This window comes from Maniola hyperantus, chromosome 22 (assembly GCF_902806685.2).
Source record: "Maniola hyperantus chromosome 22, iAphHyp1.2, whole genome shotgun sequence".
Lineage (NCBI taxonomy): Eukaryota > Metazoa > Arthropoda > Insecta > Lepidoptera > Nymphalidae > Maniola > Maniola hyperantus.
The window spans coordinates 8825516-8847582 of record NC_048557.2 but is presented as its reverse complement, the minus strand read 5'-3'; the positions used below and the strand labels follow the sequence as shown (position 1 = coordinate 8847582).

General features: G+C 36.9%; 2 protein-coding genes across 3 annotated transcripts in view; both read right to left on the bottom strand.

Annotated features, from left to right (window-relative positions):
• LOC117992806 (ras association domain-containing protein 10-like) overlaps positions 1-22067 on the bottom strand; it is a 238002-nt gene that overhangs the window by 90451 nt on the left and 125484 nt on the right. The gene's annotated exons all lie outside the window — the stretch shown is intronic.
• On the bottom strand, positions 3537-20384 carry FMRFa (FMRFamide). Its single transcript, XM_034980507.2, has 3 exons — positions 20326-20384; positions 7035-7180; positions 3537-6160 (listed from the first exon to the last, which is right to left on the bottom strand). Exons 2-3 carry the CDS (start codon positions 7163-7165, stop codon positions 5734-5736), a joined length of 558 nt encoding a protein of 185 aa, XP_034836398.1. The 5' UTR covers positions 7166-7180; positions 20326-20384; the 3' UTR covers positions 3537-5733.

Sequence of the window (22067 nt, the reverse complement as noted above, 5' to 3'; positions counted from 1 at the left end):
TTCACCAGGCAACCGGTCGCCAAGTTATTTAGCGTTCTGATATGATGCCGCGTTTTGAAGGAAATTAGAAATATGCTGCCATATCAGTTCCAGGTTAGCCCACTTCCTTAGAATGCATCGTCTCTTATCATCAGATGAGACCGCAATCAAGGGATAACCTGTCAACATAGCATTATGATGCGTTTTAGTTTAGTAGCCACAAATCTATTTTCTCTCTTAAATACATAAAAGGAAAAGCTGAGTGACTGACTGATTTTATCAACGTACAGCTCAAACTACTGGACTGAAACTGGGCAGATATTTTTAAAAATTCGAACCCTGAGGGGGGGGGGGGGATTTAAATTTGTGTAGCGGTGTGGGAAGGTGACAGTCACAGAACACTGTGACAGTTGTCACAAGTTGACGATAAGTTGACGAATCACTAAGCTTGCGTCACGTCATCACACCCCTCCACACCAGTTAAGTTCTATGCTCGTGTTTACGCACAATCTTGTGCCCACTTTTGCAGCTATGGCGTAGTTGTGGCACGTCTGAAAGAACCCTTATGGTATGAAAGAGCCATCAATCGGATTCTGTGAATTGACCCGTGGTGTGACAAATAGTGGGTTGGGAAGATTGATCGATTGATTGAAATGATAACGTATCAAAAGATGATAAATATATACCAGTGCCCACTTAAATGGAAAATGACCTGCGTATGAATCGAATACGTAAATAGGATATTATACCTACTGATGCTTTTGAAAGACCAGTGTTGAAATCTGAGCCCCGAAAATAGATATAGGTACCTAGTAAAATAGAACTTAGAATAAAACGACGTAGTATTGACGACGGAAAATGAAATTCTAAGAAAAAATTTCTCGAGTAGGAAACGGTTCTATCTAACCCCTTAATCAGTATCTACTAATAATATCCATTAAATAGGCTAACAGCTAGATCATAGGATATCTGACAAGACCTAGCTCATTATGCAACTAATAAGTTGGTTTACAACACTACATTAATAAAGAATAGAGGAAGAAAGATCGTAAATTATTTCTGTTCAGACAAAGTGTAGACAGGTCGAGATGGCAATCGTGGTATGAGGCGGGGGGACCCCCCGCACACCCGCACGTCACCCGCACAGGATTAGCGCGGCGGCTGTGCGTTTGTACGGGGCGTCCCCATCCCGATTGCCATCTCGACCTGTCGCGTACTATACATAATATTTGGCCACGGAGGTGCCACGGACCTCTATTAATACACGCTGGATATGCGATTGCCGACCTGTTTTTACTCTCTTCTACTCTCATGCATTTTAATACTTACTACAGTATATTATTATTACATACTAGCTAATGCCCGCGACTTTGTCCGCGTGGATTTAGATTTTTAAAAATCCCGTGGGCACTCTTAGATTTTTTGGGACAAAAATAGCCTATGTCACTCTCCAGGTCTTTAACTATACCCTATAAAGACAAACCAACAAACAAAAATACTTTCGCATTTGAAATATGGGTAGTGATATGTGTAGTGATTATCACAGAGTAAGTTGTGATAGCCTTGTGGTTAGGACGTCCGCTTTCTAATCGGAGGTCGGGGGTTCGATCCCGGGCACGCACCTCTAACTTTTCGGAGCTATGTGCGTTTTAATTAATTAAATATCACTTGCTTTAACGGTGAAGGAAAACATCGTGAGGAGACCTGCATGCCTGAGAGTTCTCCATAATGTTCTCAAAGGTGTGTGAAGTCTACCAATCCGCACATAGCCAGCGTGGTAGACTACGGCCAAAACCGTTCTCACTCTGAGAGGAGACACGTGCTCTGTAGTGAGCCGATGATGGGTTGATCATGATGATGATGAAGCATGTGCATGTAAACTGACTAAGCATACAAAGAAAATAAATAGAAGCACATAACTCAGCATAAAGCTGCAGTGAAGTAAAAGATGACGCGGCGACATCCCACTAGATAAATATCTGTAATCCTACACGGGTTGGCTACGATCATAAGTTAACTTGATAAAAGTGTGGATTTTCTTCATTTTCCCTCTGCAAACTGCTTTATTTTACTTTTATCACAAACGCACGTGCACCCACAATTTACTTAGTCTCTTAATTCAACATACTTACCTACAATATTTTTACCTTGTTAAACTTAATTTAAAATCTTATGCTCTTTGTAATCGAGCGAAGCGATGTCTCTGAGTCTACTTATATACTAATATTTAACAGGTGTCGATTCAGGATCAAACCAAGAGCTCACTCACTCTAGTTCACTCTGTCTTAAACTTTAAAACCACATCATAAAAAACCTACTTAAGAGCAAAAAAGTGACTTATCGTAGTCATAAATATCAATATATTACACCTCATCTCATCTTGTTATTATCTAACAAGTGTTAACGTTCCTTCTAGGGAAGCTCTCACAGATTCACAAAGACTAATTAATTGGTCACTTCAAGTCGCTTTCCGCCATAAGCGTCAACTTACTCGGCAATTAGATATTAATTTACGCCCCTTGTGGAAGAATAAGGGGCTAAGTTGGTACCAATGAATATTCTATGGTTGAGTAATGAGCTTTCTAAGGCTGTCTTCTCTTCTCTTTTTATATTCTGCAAACGATTTCCATTTATTCACCCTGGTTATAACGAAATCTTATTTTTCATTTTGCTGATATTGAGGATATTTAATTAATACTTCGTGAAAATATATGGATGTTTACGATTCTAACTGTAATTGTAAATACTTTCAATGATAGGGTGAAAGAAAAGTCGTAATAAAACATATAGTCGTGAAAAAATAACACATTTTTTTAAATTAATTTAAAGTTTTGATACAACGCCACAAAGGAGGGCCCCTTCACGGGCGATCTCCTTTGACACATGACGTTAACATGGCGCGTGAAAAGTCATTTTTTATGCATAGTTTTCGGAAGCTTGATGCTGCGTTTAAACACTCCACTCCGCACACATGCTGTATTTAAAAAAAGTAATAACACCATTTTGTTTGCTACTACAACGCTAGCTGATGCCCGCGATTTCATGCGCGTGGATTTAGGTTTTTACAATCTCGTGGGAGCTCTTTGATTTTCCGGGCTAAAAAATAGCATAATATGTCACTCTTCAGGTCCTCAACTATATCCATGCAAAAAAACACGTCGATCCGTTGCGGTGTGATTGAAGGAAAAACCAATAAACAAACACACTTTCACATTTATAATATTTCTAGCTTATTCCCGCGACTTCTTCCGCGCGGACACATATTTCAAACGTCTTTTTTCCCCTTAGGGGTTGAATTTTCAAAAATTCTTTCTTAGCAGATGCCTACGTCGTAATAGCTATTTGCATGACCAACCCGATCCGTCCAGTAGCAGTTTGAGCTGTGCGTTGATAGATGAGTCAGTCAGTAGGTCAGCTTTTCATTTTATATATTTAGAAGTATGATGCTGAAAAACACCTAAAATGTAATAAATATGGTAAGATTCGAACCTACAATGAAAAGCTAGTGCTCCAGGGTTATGGTTTGGAAGATAACAATGAAAAAACAGTTTAAAATATTGATGTAACACGAGTTTATTTCCAAAAATAACTGGGAAAAAATATTTTAAATACACCATTGCCGTTAATTTTTGTAACAATATATTATTTCAATATATTATGACATCAATTTTTAACACTGGTTAATTTTATTAATAAATAGGTATTATACTTAAATCTACTTTTACTGTTTCAGCTACATAGTTAAAGAACCCGATAGACGTTGGGGTCCTAAAGTGCTAGAATGGCGACCTCACACCGTAAAGCGCAGCGTTGGAAGAAATTGCAGGCAGCCGCTGGATTCAGACGGAAGTCCATGGCGTGTGGAAGTCCCTATAGGATAGCTATGTGCAGCAGTGGACGTCTATCGGTTAGTTATGATGATGATGATGACTGTTTCAGGTATACGTAATACATATGTTAAGTGTAATAATTGTATGTATTCGATTTCGCAGCCCAGCCTTACAAAATCGGATACTTTAGCGTTTAAACTATCGTGAGTGATTTCCATTATATATAATACCTGTCCCGGCTTTACTCACGTGTTTAGTCGACGTTAGCCCGACTAGTTTCGAACCCATCCGGGGTCCTTTTTCAAGGGAGTCAGTTCGCGCACGCGTCGCGGTTTTGACTGCGAGCTGCGTGTGCCGTTGTCCGTAGAATAACGACTAAACACGTGAGAAAGCCGGGACACATATTATATATAAAATCGAATACATTGAAGATTTGAATTTCTGTATTCAAAAATCTGTAATTTTTTATGGAAATGACATACCTACTTAGTTTCTAAGCTTTGTTTTGATTTTTTTTAGAAAATGATTTCAAATTTCAACGAGATTGACGAACTAATTGACAGTAGAAGCAATTTGATGTAATTAATCATCAAGTATTTTGAAAAATTGATTTTATTTAAGTATTTTTTATTCCAGAATTTAATTCAAGTCTTACTCTCCGATTATTTCAGTTAAAAAATTTAAATATTTTGAACACACAAAATATATAAGAAAAAGTGATACTTACAGTATTAAACATCGAAGCGTATTTTGCTTTAATTCTAGTTTTAAATAGATATCAAGAAACATCAACTTTTTATTAATTAAAAATTTATTTAAAAACGTCTTATAATTTATTACATAATATTTATCGTAGGTATATAATATAAATATTTATGGATACAACATTATTTAAATTTAATTTATAATAATTACTCTTTGGAATACAGCTCTATCTATCTATCCGAAAGAAGAAGGAAAGAAGAACGAATTAACAGTTGAGATTAACGTTAAAAACAAAAGAGATGCCTAGATCAATTAAAATATTATACCTAGATAACAAACTAAAACAGCGTCTAAATTAATTGACGAACAATTACAAATAAAATTATATTATTTTAAAAAACAACAACCTTAAAGTGGATTTATGTTAGAATGTACATGAACCGGGCCCGTGCCAAGACAGGGCACAGTCTTTGTCTTCAGTCAAGTATGGTTTTGTTTACTTAGACTAATTATTATACAGCGCCTCATTCAGCCGTTTACCAGCCGTGGCATGGCTCGGATCAAGCACGGCGTAGCATAAATTATCCCTTAAGAGAAGTTTCCCTAGCGCGCTTCCCAGCACTATCCATACAAATGTAGTTTAGTTTGAATAATAACCTGCTCATGTAACTTTAAACCTAAACATTTTCCAAGAAATCTGGCAAACCACAGCCACAGATATTCTAGAACATTATTACAAAATTTCATAGTTTTATTTAAAATTGAAATGAGAGCCAAACTACTTGTGTATGGAGCGCGCTCATAAAAACTCCTCTTAATATGAGATCAAATTTAAGTAATATCGCTTCACCATTCATACTAACAAACGCAATTTATGCATATCGATTAACAAACTTTCCCAAATATTAAAAAAAAAATAACATAGGCCTACTTGTGGCTTTTATAACCAGGGTTGGAAAAAACAGTTAAAAAACCAAAACATAACAGGATTAAAAACATGTTTAAAACAATGCCAACCCTACGTATAACATGTTAAGGCTCTATACCACCGTTGAATATAATGCCGAACAAGTAATTAAACCTACATAAATAAATAAATAGGAACAATACTTTAAAATGCTCCACGAGCTAAACTAACCTTCTTTCTAATTTAATAAATATGGCACTAAAACCTTGGCACTAAACCATTTGAACATCGCTTCCAATTGGATTCTAAAACTTAGCAATCATGACAATCAGTCGACCTTTTCTTCCTCTCTTCTGAAACTTCTTCGTCACTATTCAATTCCTCACTATCTCTTCCAAGTCTTATGAAGTGATCTCTTGCTCTATGTTTCCTTTGAGGGTATCCACTGAGTACTAAATCGGAACTCTGTTCATAACCAAGCTTTTCATCCTCACTAGCTCTTCCAAGTCTGATGAATTTAGGATCTCTTCCCAACCTTACAAAATTTGACACTCTTTTGGATGTAGGGTTGTCATACTCATCTTCGTAGCTTCGTAGGAGGGCGATAAGGTCGTCGGTAGTGAAAGCCATGGGTTGGGATCTTCCAAAGCGGAGGAAGCTGTTGCCTTTGCGTGTTGGGCGTTGGACCACCTCTCGGAGGTCGGCTGCTGATGGCTCTGGTGGATAGGATCTTCCGAACCTAAGGACGATTGAAAGGATATTAATTAATTTTGTTAAAACTGAACCGACCTGATGAACCGACCCGATATAAGTGACCCGCGGGGTGATTACGTATCTCGCGACAGGCTTGCGACAGGCGTAAATCTCGCGATCATTGCTGTCAAACGTCCGGCTAGAGAGAGGCAGCAATAGCCACAAAGCAAAATAAGAAAAAGCAGAAGAGAGACAGCAAATGAACTCATTGCTACTGCTGTCGTGTTGCTGTCGCTACTGCAAAGTTTTACGTAATCACCCCGCCGATCTAGCACTCACACCCAGGATCTCTTAATGTGCAGCCGAATAATCTACCCACTAAAGAGCTTGTCCAAAATTCCTCAGTGCTTGTATACCAAAATCTTCGAATAGTACATGTTGTCAGTGATGACATAAGGATCCAAGACATGGTCGCTAACTATGGGTGTCATAAGAAAGCTCAGAGTCACTCAGTGGGCGATGGAAAGAGTTATGCTTGGAGTTTCTCTACGTGATCACATCATAAATGAGCAGATCTGTAGGAGAATCGGTGTAACCGACAAACCTTAACAAAGTAGTAATGGGCAGGACACATAGAAAAACCGATAGACATTGGGGTCCTAAGGTGCAAGAATGGCGACCTCGCAGTGTTGGCAAACTCCCCTTAATTGGACAGGCGACAATAAGCGAGTCGCTGGATTCAGGCGGCGCAAGGTCGTGGCGTGTTAATAAAGTCCATATACATGAGACTTATTCCAGCAGTAAACGTCTATCGGTTGATGATGATGATGATGATGATGAAGATGACGATGATGATGATAATGATGATGGTGAAAGTGCTAGACCATAACGAGGCAGGTTTTATCCACATGATAATGTACCTTATCATACTTCTGTCTATGGAACTTCTACGCCTCGCTTCTAGGTCTGGAGAACGTCTCACCGGGTTGGGTATAACACTGGCGACGACGCAGAAGAAGACCACCGCAATCATGCTTCTGTTGTTCCTCATGACTGCTAGAAGATTCTGGAAGAGGAAATTTATTTAAATTATGTATTCGACAAAAACTAGGCTCCTAGTATTCAATCCTAGTCTTTTATGTGCCTGTAAAATCTCGCCTAAAGTTGGCTCAGCCGTTGCCCGCACAAACGACAGAAAAATTTAAAAAATATATAAATTATATTATGGGAAGTGATGTTTTAAGATGACTATGTTTGTTTTCATAAAACTGAGCTAACCGAAATGTTTCCTAAATATTGTAAAGCAGTAGCGAAAAGGTCACCTCGGCAGCCGCTTTGGCGCCGACGGACGGTCAAGTTCTAACTCGACTTTAAACGGTTCACAAATAAGAGCAACTTCATTTAGTAGTCGGTAAGTTTATATAATAGACGTCGATAATGACGCGATTAAACTAAGTCGTTAGCCTCGGAAGTATTCGGGTACCTGGATAAGTTTACCTGGATTTAGACACTTGACACCTACTTAGGGTTTCGTACCTCCAGAGAAAAGAGGTACCCTTGTAGGATCATTTCGTTGTTTGTCTGTCTGTCCGTCAAGACCTGTCAAGGAAATCAAAACCTATGGGGTACATGGGTACAGTACTTCCCGTTTGACCTATACGGTTGACAAATAAATGATTGATTGATTGAATCATGAAATTCCGCAGGTAACAATGTCTTATAAAGTTACTAGCTTCTGCGCGCGCCCGCGTGGCCTACAGGAAACAAATGACATTTTTTTTCAGAAACAAACATTATAACATCAGGACGCGCACTCTGAACAGCACCGAATAACACATATAACCTTCCAACCCCCATGTCACCCCTTTAGGGGAGATTTTCTCATAGTCGTTTCTTAGCTGACACCTAACCTCAAGAAAAAACCTACTTTCCCAAGTTAATTATAATATCAATAATTAAAACTTTCCCATACAAACGTTCATCCCCTATTTTACCACCCTAATGGGCAAATTTTCCAAAAATCCTGAAATACGTATTTCTTCATTTGTGACCGAAAACCCAAATACCAATTTTCATGCAAATAACTTGAAAAATGACCGACTTTCATACAAACTTCCATCCCCCATTTAACCCACTTAGGGGTAGAATTTCGAAAAATCCTTTCTTAATGAATACCTACTCTTTATATAGAATAGACCCTCCAAATTTCATGTCTTTAGGACCAGCGGTTTAGGCTGTGCGTTGATATATATGTCAGTCAGTCAGTCAGGACTTTGAATTTTATATAATACTAGCTTATGCTCGCGACTTCGTCCGCGTGGACTACAAAATTTTAAAACCCCATTTCACCCCCTTAGGAGTTGAATTTTCAAAAATCCTTTCTTAGCGGATGCCTACGTCATAATAGCTATCTGCATGCCAAATTTCAGCCCGATCCGTCCAGTAGTTTGAGCTGTGCGTTGATAGATCAGTCAGTCAGTCAGTCAGTCATTCAGTCAGTCAGTCAGTCAGTCACCTTTTCCTTTTATATATATAGATATAGAAGATTTAAAATTTTTACTAAGTAATTTCAAAAGAACGAGGAATCGTCTCATTGCATAGCTGGTTCTTAGCGATTATACTCTTTATGTAGACGAGTGTCTTTGTTATGTTAAAGAAGAGGCAGTTTCGGTCACCAAAATATACCATCAGCTCGAAACTTCAGTCTAGTGCTGACGTCACTAAAATGGCGGCCACGCTCGTTAGCAATTTGCGGGACTTATAGGGATAGGGTAAGCCAGGTTACGGAACTCTACATGATCGCGCGCGTCCTCGCGCCCCTAGGCACGTGCTAGTTTGCCTTAGGGATAATCTGCCTTTGCTACCACTTGAGATTGCAGTCAAGGGCTAACTTGTATAATGGAATTTAAAAAAAAACATTGTAGAAGTTGTGTACGAGTAGATAGCAGTAATAACAATTTGGCCAACAATTGAATCAACTTCCATATTGCTTAACTAACCAAAATGTTCTCTCTAACTATAAACTTCAACAACAGAAGGTCGTCTACCACAGACACTGTGGCGCCGACGCGTCGACGATCTATATTTCGTTAACCATATTATAAACTAGCTGACGCGACCCGGCTTCGCTTCGAATTTAGAAAATCGACGTGGGGGTTGAATTTCCAAAAATCCTGAGATACGTATTTCTTCTTTGTGATCGAAAACCGAAAAAGACGTCCGCCTCCTATTCGGGAGGTCGGGGGTAGATTTTGGAATTATGTAACTAGGTTATCTATATATATAAAAAGGAAAAAGTGACTGACTGACTGACTGACTGATCTATCAACACACAGCTCAAACTTCTGGACGGATCGCACTGAAATTTGGCGTGCTGATAGCTATTATGACGTAGGCATCCGCTAAGAAAGGATTTTTCAAAATTCAACCCCTAAAGGGGTAAAATAGTGGTTTGAAGTTTGCATGAAAGTCTGTCAGTTTTGAAGTTAGAATCGCGAAAGTTTGTAATTTACACTTATCTATCTTATCTAATACTAGCTTATGCTCGCGACTTCGTCCGCATGGACTACACAAATTTCAACCCCCTATTTCACCCCCTTAGGGATTGAATTTTCAAAAATCCTTTCTTAGCGGATGCCTACGTCATGATAGCTATCTGCATGCCAAATTTCAGCCCGATCTGTCCAGTAGTTTGAGCTGTGCTACTTTTTATCCCGGAACATCAAAGAGTTCCCGCGGGATTTTAAAAACCTAAATCCACGGGTACGAAGTCGTGGGCATCAGCTAGTAATATAATATTATTGCTCTAGTTTTCATATTCATAAAATTGAAATTGATTCTAAAAACTTTCTCTGACGAGTCAACTAGGTACCTAGGTACTATAAAATCGTAAATTTACGACTTAAAGGCTATAATTTTACGATAAAACAAACGGAAACGGAAACGGAATAAAGCAGAATGTACAGTACCCGTAGTACAAGATTTTACGTCTCACCAAACGAAACCAAATTCGAGAGTCGAAATACTTCCGCGTTACAGTAAAATGGACCTAAACAGCCTTGACTTGAAGTCAAATATTCAATGCCACTGATTTTAATTTCGCAATGTTTCCGCTTGAAGCGCTGGCTGTAGAAGTGTAGATAAACTTGAGCGTTAAAACAAGGCTTTTAAGATCCAGTTTACTGTAACGCGGAAGTATTTCGACTCTCGAATTTGGTTTGGTTTGGGGAGACGTAAAATCTTGTACTACGGGTACAGGATATTATTGTATCGCATGACCTAATTGTTATATTGAATGCAACAAAATATACCTAGATTCAATATGAGGCGGGTAAACGCCCCGCACACCCACATGTCACCCGTGCTCGCCCGCACGGTTAGCGCGGGGGCACAGAGGGTAATGCGGGTGTGTGGGGCGTTCCCACCCCGATAGCCATCTCGACCTGTTGCGTACTATAGCCTCGTTTTAAGACGAGTTTATTCGTAGCGCGCTTCACACAAATTAATTAAAAAAAAATAGCTGACATGAATTTTGTCAGAGTTACTCAGCGGGTGACGGAGAGAACTATGCTTATAGAGTTTATCTACGTGGTCAAATCAGAAAAACCAGAGTAGATAACCGACATAGCTGAAGTGGTAATGGACAGGGCATATAGTTCGAAAAACCGACAGATGTTAGGGTCCCAAGGTGCTCGAATGGCGACCTCGCACCAGAAAGCGCAGCATTGGAAGACTTCCCACTAGGTGGACACAGTGGCGTGCAGGTCATAGAGGCATAAATGCACTGCTTACCCAGTTGTAACAGCTCAATGCATATTTTTCATGATGACCTGCCAGTAAACAGGTTCCTACCTAACTAATGCCTACCCTGGCTTCAAACCCTGTGCACGCCACTGGGTGGACAGACAGACAGAACTAGTCGCAGGGAGTCGCTGGATTCAGGAGGCGCGAGACCGTGAAGTGTGGAAGTCCCTACAAGAGACCTATGTCCAGTAGTAGCTAGACGTCTATCGGTTGACAATGATGATGATGAAGATAAATTTTGCAGAAGTTACCCGTAAAATGTTGCTAAAAACCTTCATGTCCATAAGTAATTTAAGAATACAAAAACATATAAATCGTCAGCAAAATACTCCTATAAAGCTCGGATTATACGAAATACCTACACTTTGATGTGTTCTTAACTTGGGCTTAATTGCAATGTACTTATTCAAAGAAGGGTAAACATGCCCATTGAGCAAAATGAATTAGATTTAAAACATTGAACATAGGAACATTGATGGTTTTTCTTTTTAACTGACTTCCAAAAAGGAGGTGGTTCTCAATTCGGCGCGTTTTTTAAGCTTTGTTTTTGTTATAAGTATGTGTAAGTAGTGTTAGCTTATTAAAGTTAGTTTTATGAATTAGACATATTTGACTCATCCGATGTCACGCGATCTGTGGCGGGGGAGCCATCTTGAATCGATTTGTATAAATACCGGTGTTTGAAGGTTTTTAGGCCAGTCTCATTCCGACTCGAGACTCGACGACTATTAAATACTTTTAGTGTTTAGGTCGCTATTTTGATGTTGATTATGTGGTTGCAATAGCAATTGTGCCCTAATCAAGTTAATATTGCAGTTAGGTTATTATAAAGATTAAAACTCCCGATAAGCCTCTACGCGTCGTGATCTATATCCACGTGTAAGCTTTAATTGAGGGAACATTTTAATAACTTATAAAATTAGTTAAATTAATAAACCTGTTTTTCTGACTTTAGCTTAAAGTAGGTATTGTTAAATTTAAAACTAGCTGATGCCTGCGACATCGTCCGCGTGGATTTACATTTTTCAAAATCCCGCGGGAACTCTTTAATTTTCCGGAATAAAAAGTAGCCTTTGTGTTAAACCAGGGTATAATCTATCTCCATTCCAAATTTCATCCAAATCCGTTCAGCCGTTTTTGCGTGATTGAGTAACAAACATCCACACTTTCACATTTGTAATATTAGTAGAACTAGAGATCCGCCTCGGCTTCGCACGGATGCTTGAAAATAAAATATACCTAGCCTTTGGCCCTCAGGAAGAATGTAGCTTTATTTTATTTATTTTATTTTTATTATTCATGTACCAAAATTGTAGTTACAAAGTAATAATAAATTAAGTTACATGTTAAATGCTTATCTCTAAACAGAGATTACCGATCCGTCCATTATTTTGGGCTGTGCGTTGATAGATCAGTCAGTCAGTCAGTCAGTCAGTCACCTTTTTCTTTTATATATTTAGATTTAACGTTCCGGTACGAGACCGCGTAAAAACCAAAGGGGCGTGGGTTTTATAAAAACTGCCATACCCCTTCCATCTTAGACTGCATCATCACTTACCACCAGATGAGATAGCAGTCAAGGGCTAACTTGTATCTGAATAAAATAAAATACCTACCCGTACTCAGTAGTGAGCCGGCGATGGGTTGATCATGATGATGATGATGATGACTCAGTAGTGGGTTGGCGATGGGTTGATGATTATGAAACGTAAGTACAAATACGTTGCCTACGTGATAGTTATTTTAAAGAATCGTTAAAATAACTATCACTTCACGTAGGCAAATACGTAAACATGTCAACTAACAAATAATAAGAGTAGATGTGGGGCCGGATAACGCATCGGATTACTACAATATAACTTTTATAAACAGACCGGCTTTCAACTAGAATTGAAACAGGAGCTGATTTTTTCTTTGTGATCAGTGTGCCTAGAATTGGCCAACACGCACTTATTATTCGGTACAATGCATTGTTGCAACAATTAAAATGGGAAGAATTTGTACTTCAATTTTCATGAATGATTAGAAGTCGACTTGTTGGCATATCTGTAGAAGCTTTACAACTCACTGTGTTTTATTATAACAAAGCCTAGAGCATCGCAACAGGGTCGCGTTTAGACTTAACAGATATCTAAGTTAAAAGTCGGCTTGTTGGAATATCTATAGACGCTTAACAACCTACTGTGCTTTAGGAAAACAAAGCGTAGAGCAACCGCAAGCAAGGTCACGTCTAGACTAAACAGATATCTAAGTTAAAAGTCGGCTTGTTGGAATATCTATAGACGCTTAACAACCTACTGTGCTTTAGGAAAACAAAGCGTAGAGCAACCGCAAGCAAGGTCACGTCTAGACTAAACAGATATCTAAGTTAAAAGTCGGCTTGTTGGAATATCTATAGACGCTTAATAACCTACTGTGCTTTATTTTACCACAAAGCGTAGAGCAACCCCAAGCAACAGGTCACGTCGTAGTCTAGAATAACATTAGAAATAGCTATTTCTGACAGACATCGGAAGCATCCGCTGGAGTACAATGCTTTGTGACATCCTTTGTGATAGCAAAATGTATTCAGTTATAATATTATGTCATTTAAATCCTGATTCAAAGCCGCGATGGGATCAAGTGATATCTCCTCATTTAACTGTTATCAGCTGAAACCTTTATGTTAATACTATTATTGTATGAAGAGAAGAAGAATAACTTATGCGTATTTTGTGAACAGTAAATAATGTAAACGATAAAAAAGCTTGGATTTGACTCGCTCCAGCAATGCACGGGGCTGCAATGGCTTGTATAGTACGGTATAATAACATAGTAAATTAAAAAATTGAAAAGAGCAACCGCCGAGTTTCTTGCTGGTTCTTCTCGGTAGGAACGGCATTCCGAACCAGTGGTAAATTAAAACTACCTGACTATTCATAAGCACTTGTAAAAAGTTTACATGAATAAAAAAACATTCTATTCTATTCTATAGCTTTCTAAAATAATACGGGGCTCTAACTTAGGCTTTTATGTTGCTGACTATATTATTAAAGAGTTCAAGATGCATATTTTTATTTTTAAGAGATTATTCTAATTATTGAACAAATTAATTTTGACTCTTGAAATTAAGTTTAAGTTACTAGGCGTACCGTACAAACGGCGCAAGACCACCGATAGACGTCCATTACTGGACAGTCCAGTAATGGACGTCTATCGGTTGATAATTATCATGATAATTAATAGCGTTACTCAAAATGATATCAAAGTAGTTTGTGCTCTTCTTCTTCTTCTTCACTCAGGGCTGGTTTCCGCACTTAACGTTTCCGTCTGTTGTGCGTTCCATAGTTTGTGCTCATGAGCGCTATTCTGATCACCAGTCAGACATCGTAGAAATCAAACAATGAAGTGTGATTTAGAATGTGTGTACTGTGTAGATAGATCACTGCGGTTAGTTCCAATTCGGCTTAGATCTGACGTAAGAGGTTACTGAATGTGTGATTGCAACTGGAGTGTGTACGACCACATGGGAATCGACTTATCATACTAGATCAGAATTAGAATCAGACAGAGGTGTTTTGTGAACACTATCTCAGACATTCCATTAATAGAATACATTCAATTCAATTCAATTCAATTCAATTATATTTATTTGCTGATACAGGTATACAAACATGTGTGAACACACGCCAAGGTGGCATGTAAATACATATTTTTGTCTTAAACATACTAAATAGGTACAAAACCTAAATATATTATATAAGGAAAAAGTGACTGACTGACTGACTGATCTATCAACGCACAGCTCAAACTATTGGACGGATCAGGCCTGATATTTGGCATGCAGATAGTTATTATGTAGGCATCCGCTAAGAAAGGAGTTTTGCAAATTCAACTCCTAAGGGGGTGAAATAGGGATTTGAAATTTGTCTAGACAAAACCGCGAGCACAAGCTAGTTAAATATAGAAGTAAAATTTTCAGTTGATTGAAATAATATTCTAGTAGCTTTAGTTTTGAGTTAGCGTAGAGTTATCACCATTAATACCTCATTGTTGTTATTAAATTTAACCATAAGTAAATATTCTTAATGTGTAGTGTAGGTATACCTACCCACCTTGAATAAAAAGTTATAATTTGATTTTGAATTTAATGGATGTTTTTGAAAAGTTCAGCTCATTGATTAAATGAGGAAATCAGTCGGAAACCATTGATCTTTGCCGAGGTTGACTAAATTTAAACAGAATGAGGGGGCTATTTGATAATAATTATGTGAGCCTAGAAATAGAATATTAATTATGAACCAGGAAATGCTCCCACTTAGGTATTAGGCGACAATGCGCCAGAAATAGTCGTCAAAAAGTTGATTGAACAGGTAGGTCCAATCAACTTTTGATTGATTTGATTTGAACTGGTACATTTTGGTAGGTGGAGTCAAGAGTCAAAAATCTTGGGGTAGATGTACCTATTGGGATTCCTGAAAAGTTGATAAAACTTGACAAAACACTGTCTAAAATTTACGAAGTTATTGCCCCTATAATACAGGTTCATGACAACAAACATTTATAAATATATCACTTAGGCTTAGGGAATATTCTATTAATTTCCCTAGATATACCCACCCTGAGTTGTTCGAAAGAAAAAATGAGGATTTGTTTAATCACAAGAATCTTACGGAGTCTTTTCGTTAAATCGAATCTTCAAAGTTGTGCTAGGGCACTCTGGACACGGGTCTCCTCACAGAATGAGAAAGGTTTGGCCAGAGTCTACCATGCTGGCCAAGTGTGGATTGGCAGACTTCACATAATTTTGAGAATGTTATGGAGAACTTTCAGGCATCTGCAGGTTCCTCACATTGTTTTCCTATTTCCTACACCGTTAAAGCAAGTGATATTTTTAACAAATAACGCACTCCGAAATTTAGAGTTAGAGGTGCCCGGGATCGAACCACTGACCTCCTAGGAGGCGGACGTCTTAACCACTAAGCTATCATGGCTTATAATATACTGTAGTGGAGAAAGATTCACGAAAGTGTTCTTATTGTTGAAATATTGTTTGGAGATAATTGGGATAAGTATTTGTTAAGATCGAAATGCCGTTTTCTTAGTCTACGATTATAATTAACTTGTGTTTAATACAAAAGGCGTTGGGGTCTGCTAATTAATTAATAATAATTTCTCTTTATTTCTCGTGAATTTAAGAGCTTTTTGGTTTCATGTTAATGGACAATAGAATAATTTCTTGGTATCTTTGAAAGGTCAAAACTTATTGCTTGATTAATTTATAAGGTTAAGAAGTCAGTGAGTAGAATGTTGGTGGAAATAAAAAGATATAATTATTATTTATTATACACGCTGAAAATTTAATGGTTGTTTTCCCGAAGCGAAATGATTTTGTCGTGGTATTACAATCGATTTATAAATATAAAAAAATATTAGAGTCAAAAATGTGAAATTTACAATCGAGAAAAACAAAAATCGAATGAGACCTCGAACCAATAGTGATACCGCGTGCGTGCAGGCTAGTTCATGCCGTATCACTACGCGCGAGAGCTTATTTTGCTCCAAACTTTTCACTTTATTGGCAGCGCGGCTCGAGTGGATGTACCTACCTACTATTCACGTTACGTCTAGGGAGTTACTATTGTTTCTCACACTTTCGAGTTGTCGATTTTTTTTTAATTATTTCAAAACAAAAACATTTTTATTTTTTAAGTTTAACTCAAAATTTCGATAGTACTACTGAAGGCAAATGATTCTGCCGCGGGAAGACAACCACTAAAATTTCACCGTGTATAGTAAGCATGAGATCGTTTAATTTGGCATCAATTAATATAAAGCATTTGTTTTTACTTTTAATTATGATGTTAACCTATACCTACTGCAGGAAATATTTAAGGACCCTGTAATATTGTAATATATACCTACGTAGTAGTATTAGAAGGGGATTTGTGGGGAGAGAAAAAACACTGACAAAAAATAAACCATAATACAAATTATAAAAATATGAACATATTGAAATGATCAAAACCGTAGGTATTATTTTATCTTGGTTTGTGGAAATCTCAAGAAAATCAACATATTATAGATTATAATATTTTATGAGCAAGTTGTCTAGGACTTCATGACCTATAGGAACTGTGCATTTTTTCACCATAATTTCTATCTACTTATTACTTAGTATAAAGCATTCAGAACAAGGTCCAAGAAGACTAACAATAAAAATCCAAAAGATAGTTTTATTGTCAAAAACCTACACTCTAGGATCTCATTAAAGAAACCACACCAAACTTCCTTTGACAGCATTAAATAGATCACCCTGTAGCTCCTTAAAACAAGGAGATCAGACCCCAAATAATGAGATTAACCCTTTAAGTCTGAGACAAAGAAGAAAAGGTAAATGTTATGTCCTCCATTCATAGTTAACTGTCATCTCTAATTAATGTGAAATTTAATCCTTTCAAACACTTTTCATTATTGAAGTACTTGTTTAATAGATGCATCGTCATTAACCTATTACCAGCTACCACTACGGGTCTCCACTCAAAATGAGAAGTGTATATTAAACCATCGTCCACCACGCTGGCCAAGTAGGTATACATTGGCAGACTCTACACACCTTTGAAAACATTATGGAGAACACTCAGGCATGCGGACTTCCTCATGACGCTTTCCTTCACCGTTAAAACTAGCATTTGATTGCTTAAAAATGAAAATAGCTCCGAAAGTTTACGGTGAAACTCCGGAACCATGAGGCCAACATCTTATAGGGTAGATTCCTCCTACATCAATGGTCTTAATAGAATAGCTATCAACGCTTTTACTAGATTAAAACTCATACGGGAGGGCATGGGAACCCACTGTATTGTTATCCTAAAACTGCGGCCATTATGGAATATTGGGAGGAGGTCACAACAATCAGCAATGATAGGAATACAATGCAGAGATAAAGATATATTGGAAATTCGGACCTAGAGTTCTTTTCATGGTGTTTAAAACTTAGGAAAACCTTTTTTTAAATAGTTTTAACACTAAAATAACTTATTAACATACTAACTAATATTTCATTATGATAAAAAATAGGAAATCTTATGTAAACAGACTTTACCTTTGAATTTTACGTGACTCACTTAAAATGTAGATTTCAATGTAATTTGCGTAGTCTACATTAGTTTTACATCACCGGTAGCATGCTGCAATTTTCCGTACAAAGTCTACGGAAAATTACAGTGATATTTAATTGTAAATGTGAAACTTGATGTTAATCAGCTGATTAAAATCGACTTTATTTTACTCTTAATATCAATTTAAATAAACTAGCTTCAATAAATAAATTATAAATTTCATATCATTTATAACTATGTAAGAAGATGCAAAAAATACTGGCTGTATCTGGCTGATTCTTAGCGCAACAAAAGTATCATTCATTGAGTTGAGCATTTCCTAGTTCCTACTGACTTTTTAAAGTAATGTAGCTATTTTTATTTCAATTGTACCAGCCGGTACGCTTTACTTAATTAAAGACTTTCCCCCAGTGTAATTTGCATTTTATTTTCAAGAGGTTTGAATAAAAACTATGGTGTGCCTATGGTATAAGCACAGTTCGTTGAAATTCAAATTCTTGTGCTTGAATCTGATTCATTTCAATAGACTATTTTTTTATTTGTCATTTAACTAATATAAGAGCACCTATAAATTATTTTATTAGTGAGGTTATATCAATAGGTACTGGAAACGTAACAAAATCACTACATACATAGATGCAAAAGTTTTTGTTTGTTGGTCTGTTATTTCCTTCCTTCAATTACACTGCAATGAAGATTTGACGTGATGTTTTGCATGGATACTTGTAAAGACCTGGAGAGTGGCATAGGCTATTTTCATCTCGGAAAATCAGAGATCCCATGGGATATTTTAATGTATAAAACGGGTACGAAATAAGCTTAAAATCATTAGTTTATCCTACGGGATGTTTAAAAACCTATATTCAAGCAGACGAAGTCTCGAGCATCAGCTTGATCTCGTAATAATTGAGTTGAGTGTGCTTTTGTTGTTTCAGATTTCGGTCAGTCAGTTTATTGAGAATAGAGTAGTATAGAATAGGAATATTTTTATCCAGTAAACTTTTACTTTTGAATCGTCAAATGCGTCTACCAGTGCCACTGCTCCGGAATGCCTTCCCTACCGAAAAACTGGCCAGAAACTTGGCGGTTGCTCTTTTCTTCGTCCGCGTGGACTACACAAATTTACATTGGTTTTGGTTTATTGGTAAAAAAAATTAATTTACAGAAATCAAGTATTTAGAGCTACGTCAGTACCTAAGTTAGTGATATGTTGAAAACAGAGTTAGTTAAGTATATTATGATTTTCACAATTGGCTTATCGCCAGGATATTTAGGTTGTTATGTGAAAACTAAATTGGGTAGGTAGTTGTTTTGACGCCAACGTTGTTCTAGATAATATATTATCATATTAGTCATAAATCTGAAGGTTAATACACTTATAAAAATAAATGAAAAAAAATCCGGACTGTCGTTTGCACTGTATCTTTTTCAGCCAGCACATAAAAGCGCATAAAATCCGCCATTTTGATTTTTAAGGATTTGTATGTTCTCAAAGAGTCGCGCCATCAAGACAATTCTAATGACGTACTATTTATCAAAATCGGTTGAGCCGTTGAGTAGTTACGAGCGGACATAAGAACGAAAAAAAATGGTGAAAAAACCTGACACTGACATTGTATATAAACTTAAATTATTACATATCAATAAAAGTTAAATTAATCGCCACAAATTTTTGATATTAAATATGAAACTAAACTTGAAAATATATTTCAAAAAAAAAATCCAAAACAGTAACTTATACACACGTAGAAGTTGCATTCTACTCTATTCGTTCTAACATAATAAATGCGAAAGTGTATTTTTTTGTTTGTCTAACCTTTTCACGGCTCATTCACTTAACTTGTTTTGACGAAATTTGGTACAGTTTATTCCGGAGAAGGACTTGGCTCCTTTTAATCCCGAAAAATTAAGAGCATTAATAAGAGCATTCCTACGGGATGTTTATCCCGCAGACAAAGTCGCGAGCAACATCTAATTAATCATAAAATAAAAAAAATAAATTAAATTTTGAACTTTCTCAAAGTTTTCCCAAATTAACGCTTTTTTCCCAAATTATTTGTAGCTTCAATTTTATACTATTTTTAAAGTACATACCTATAAATAAAATTTTAATTTGTAGTAACGCTCGTTGCACCTGTTCTTAGTTTAATAAAACTGCTTAACAGCGCTTTAATTTCATAACAATTCACAGCTCATAAAAAAGTTTCATAAATCACATAAATTAATTATTGTAATATTTTTAATTATTGATTTAAAAGCTTTTATTCCGTTATCGTTCATAATTTTAAAAAAGTTTCATCGTACGTACCCGTCTAACACTTGCGCAGTCTTTAACGGTCAAAGCACACAACGTTTTTGAAGGCTCCAACGGAGGACTGAGGCTTTTATGTGGTGTTCATGGTGTGACGTCATGTGGCGTGGGTCGGTGTACCGTTACAATATGATCTCTACGATTTATGGTGAAAAATAGAGGAATAGTGATAGTTTTGTGTAACAAACTGTAATTTGCGACCGTAGTTTCGAGTTATTTATTTGTTTTAATTGAGCATTGGAGCCCGCAATTATAACTGTTCATTAGGTCACAATAAATAAGGCTTCATTTATTTACGACTACAGTACAACAATTTTAATAGGCCACTTCTGACATTTCACCTACGAATCAGTGGTCACATAATATTATTGAATAGTATTATGAATAGTACTACTTTTATTAGGCTTTCGTTCGCATAAAAAGTGCTATTTCTATAACAAATGTAAAAAATACATAATGTATAAGCTGTTTTATTTTATGTGTAAAACATGTGAGGTATTAGTTTTTAGGCTTCAGTAATCCGTACTCGAGGGGTAACTGGTATCTATTACTAAGTCTACGCTGTTAGTCTGTTTGTCCGTCTGTACGTCTGCCAGCTTGAAAATAAACTACATATTTGGAAAATTACAGTAAATATAATGAATATCTTAGATTAAAAATATTGAAAGTTTAAAGCTACATGTGGTATTATAAAAATAATAATATCAAATTAGGTACTCAAAATAAAAATTACCCGCGAATATCATCCGATTATAATATGTTGTCTCGGTTTAGGAAAATAAAGACATTTATATTAAAACTATTACCTAAGGAAAAGTTGACTGACTGACTGACTGGCTGACTCACGGACTGGCTGACTCACGGACTGACTGACTCACGGACTGACTGACTGACTGACTGATCTTAGATCAACGCACAGCTCAAACTACTGGACGGATCGGGCTGAAATTTGCCATGTATAATGTATATAGCTATTATGACGCAGATGTCCGCTAAGAAAGGATTTTGGAAAATTCAACACCTCAGGGGGTAAAATAGGGGTCTGAAATTTGTGTAGACCACGCGGATATAGTCGCGAGCATAAGCTAGTACAATATATGCAGCCTGCGGATGGTTCCCTTAATGAAACGATATATCCAAAAATAAATAAACCATTTATAAATTAAGTGTTATTGTTTTGTTTCATAAAATTGGATATGCGGTTAAATCTTTCATATCAAAAACCACAGTTTCAAATTTAATTCATTAGTTATATAAATATTATCAGTGAAAATATTTTTTTTTTATTCAGATACAAGTTAGCCCTTGACTGCAATCTCACCTGATGGTAAGTGATGATGCAGTCTAAGATGATAGCGGGCTAACCTGGAAGGGATATGGCAGTTTTTATTAAACCCGTACCCCTTTGGTTTCTACACGGCATCGTACCGGAACGCTAAATCGCTTGGCGGCACGGCTTTGCCGGTAGGGTGGTAACAATAATAATAATGTCACATTATTATACAAAATAAACTCTTATTTATTTTATGTACAAAAAATAATAGAGGGCGGTGATAGCCTAGTGATTAAAACGTCGGTCTTCTACTCGGGAGGCTGGGGATTCGATTCCTGGGATGCACCTCTAACTTTTCGGAGTTATGTGCGTTTAAATATCACTTGCTCCAACTGTGAAGGAAAACATCATGAGGAACATGTTTGCCTGAGAGTTATGCTAAATGTTATCAAACGTGTCTGAACTG

Bases quoted from the DNA above. Each gene is read 5' to 3' on its own strand.
- FMRFa (XM_034980507.2), bottom strand. From the start codon at position 7,165: ATGAGGAACAACAGAAGCATGATTGCGGTGGTCTTCTTCTGCGTCGTC. The intron at 6,161-7,034 runs GTACATTATCAT...AATCGTCCTTAG, and splicing joins ATAGACAGAAGTATGATAAG to GTTCGGAAGATCCTATCCAC.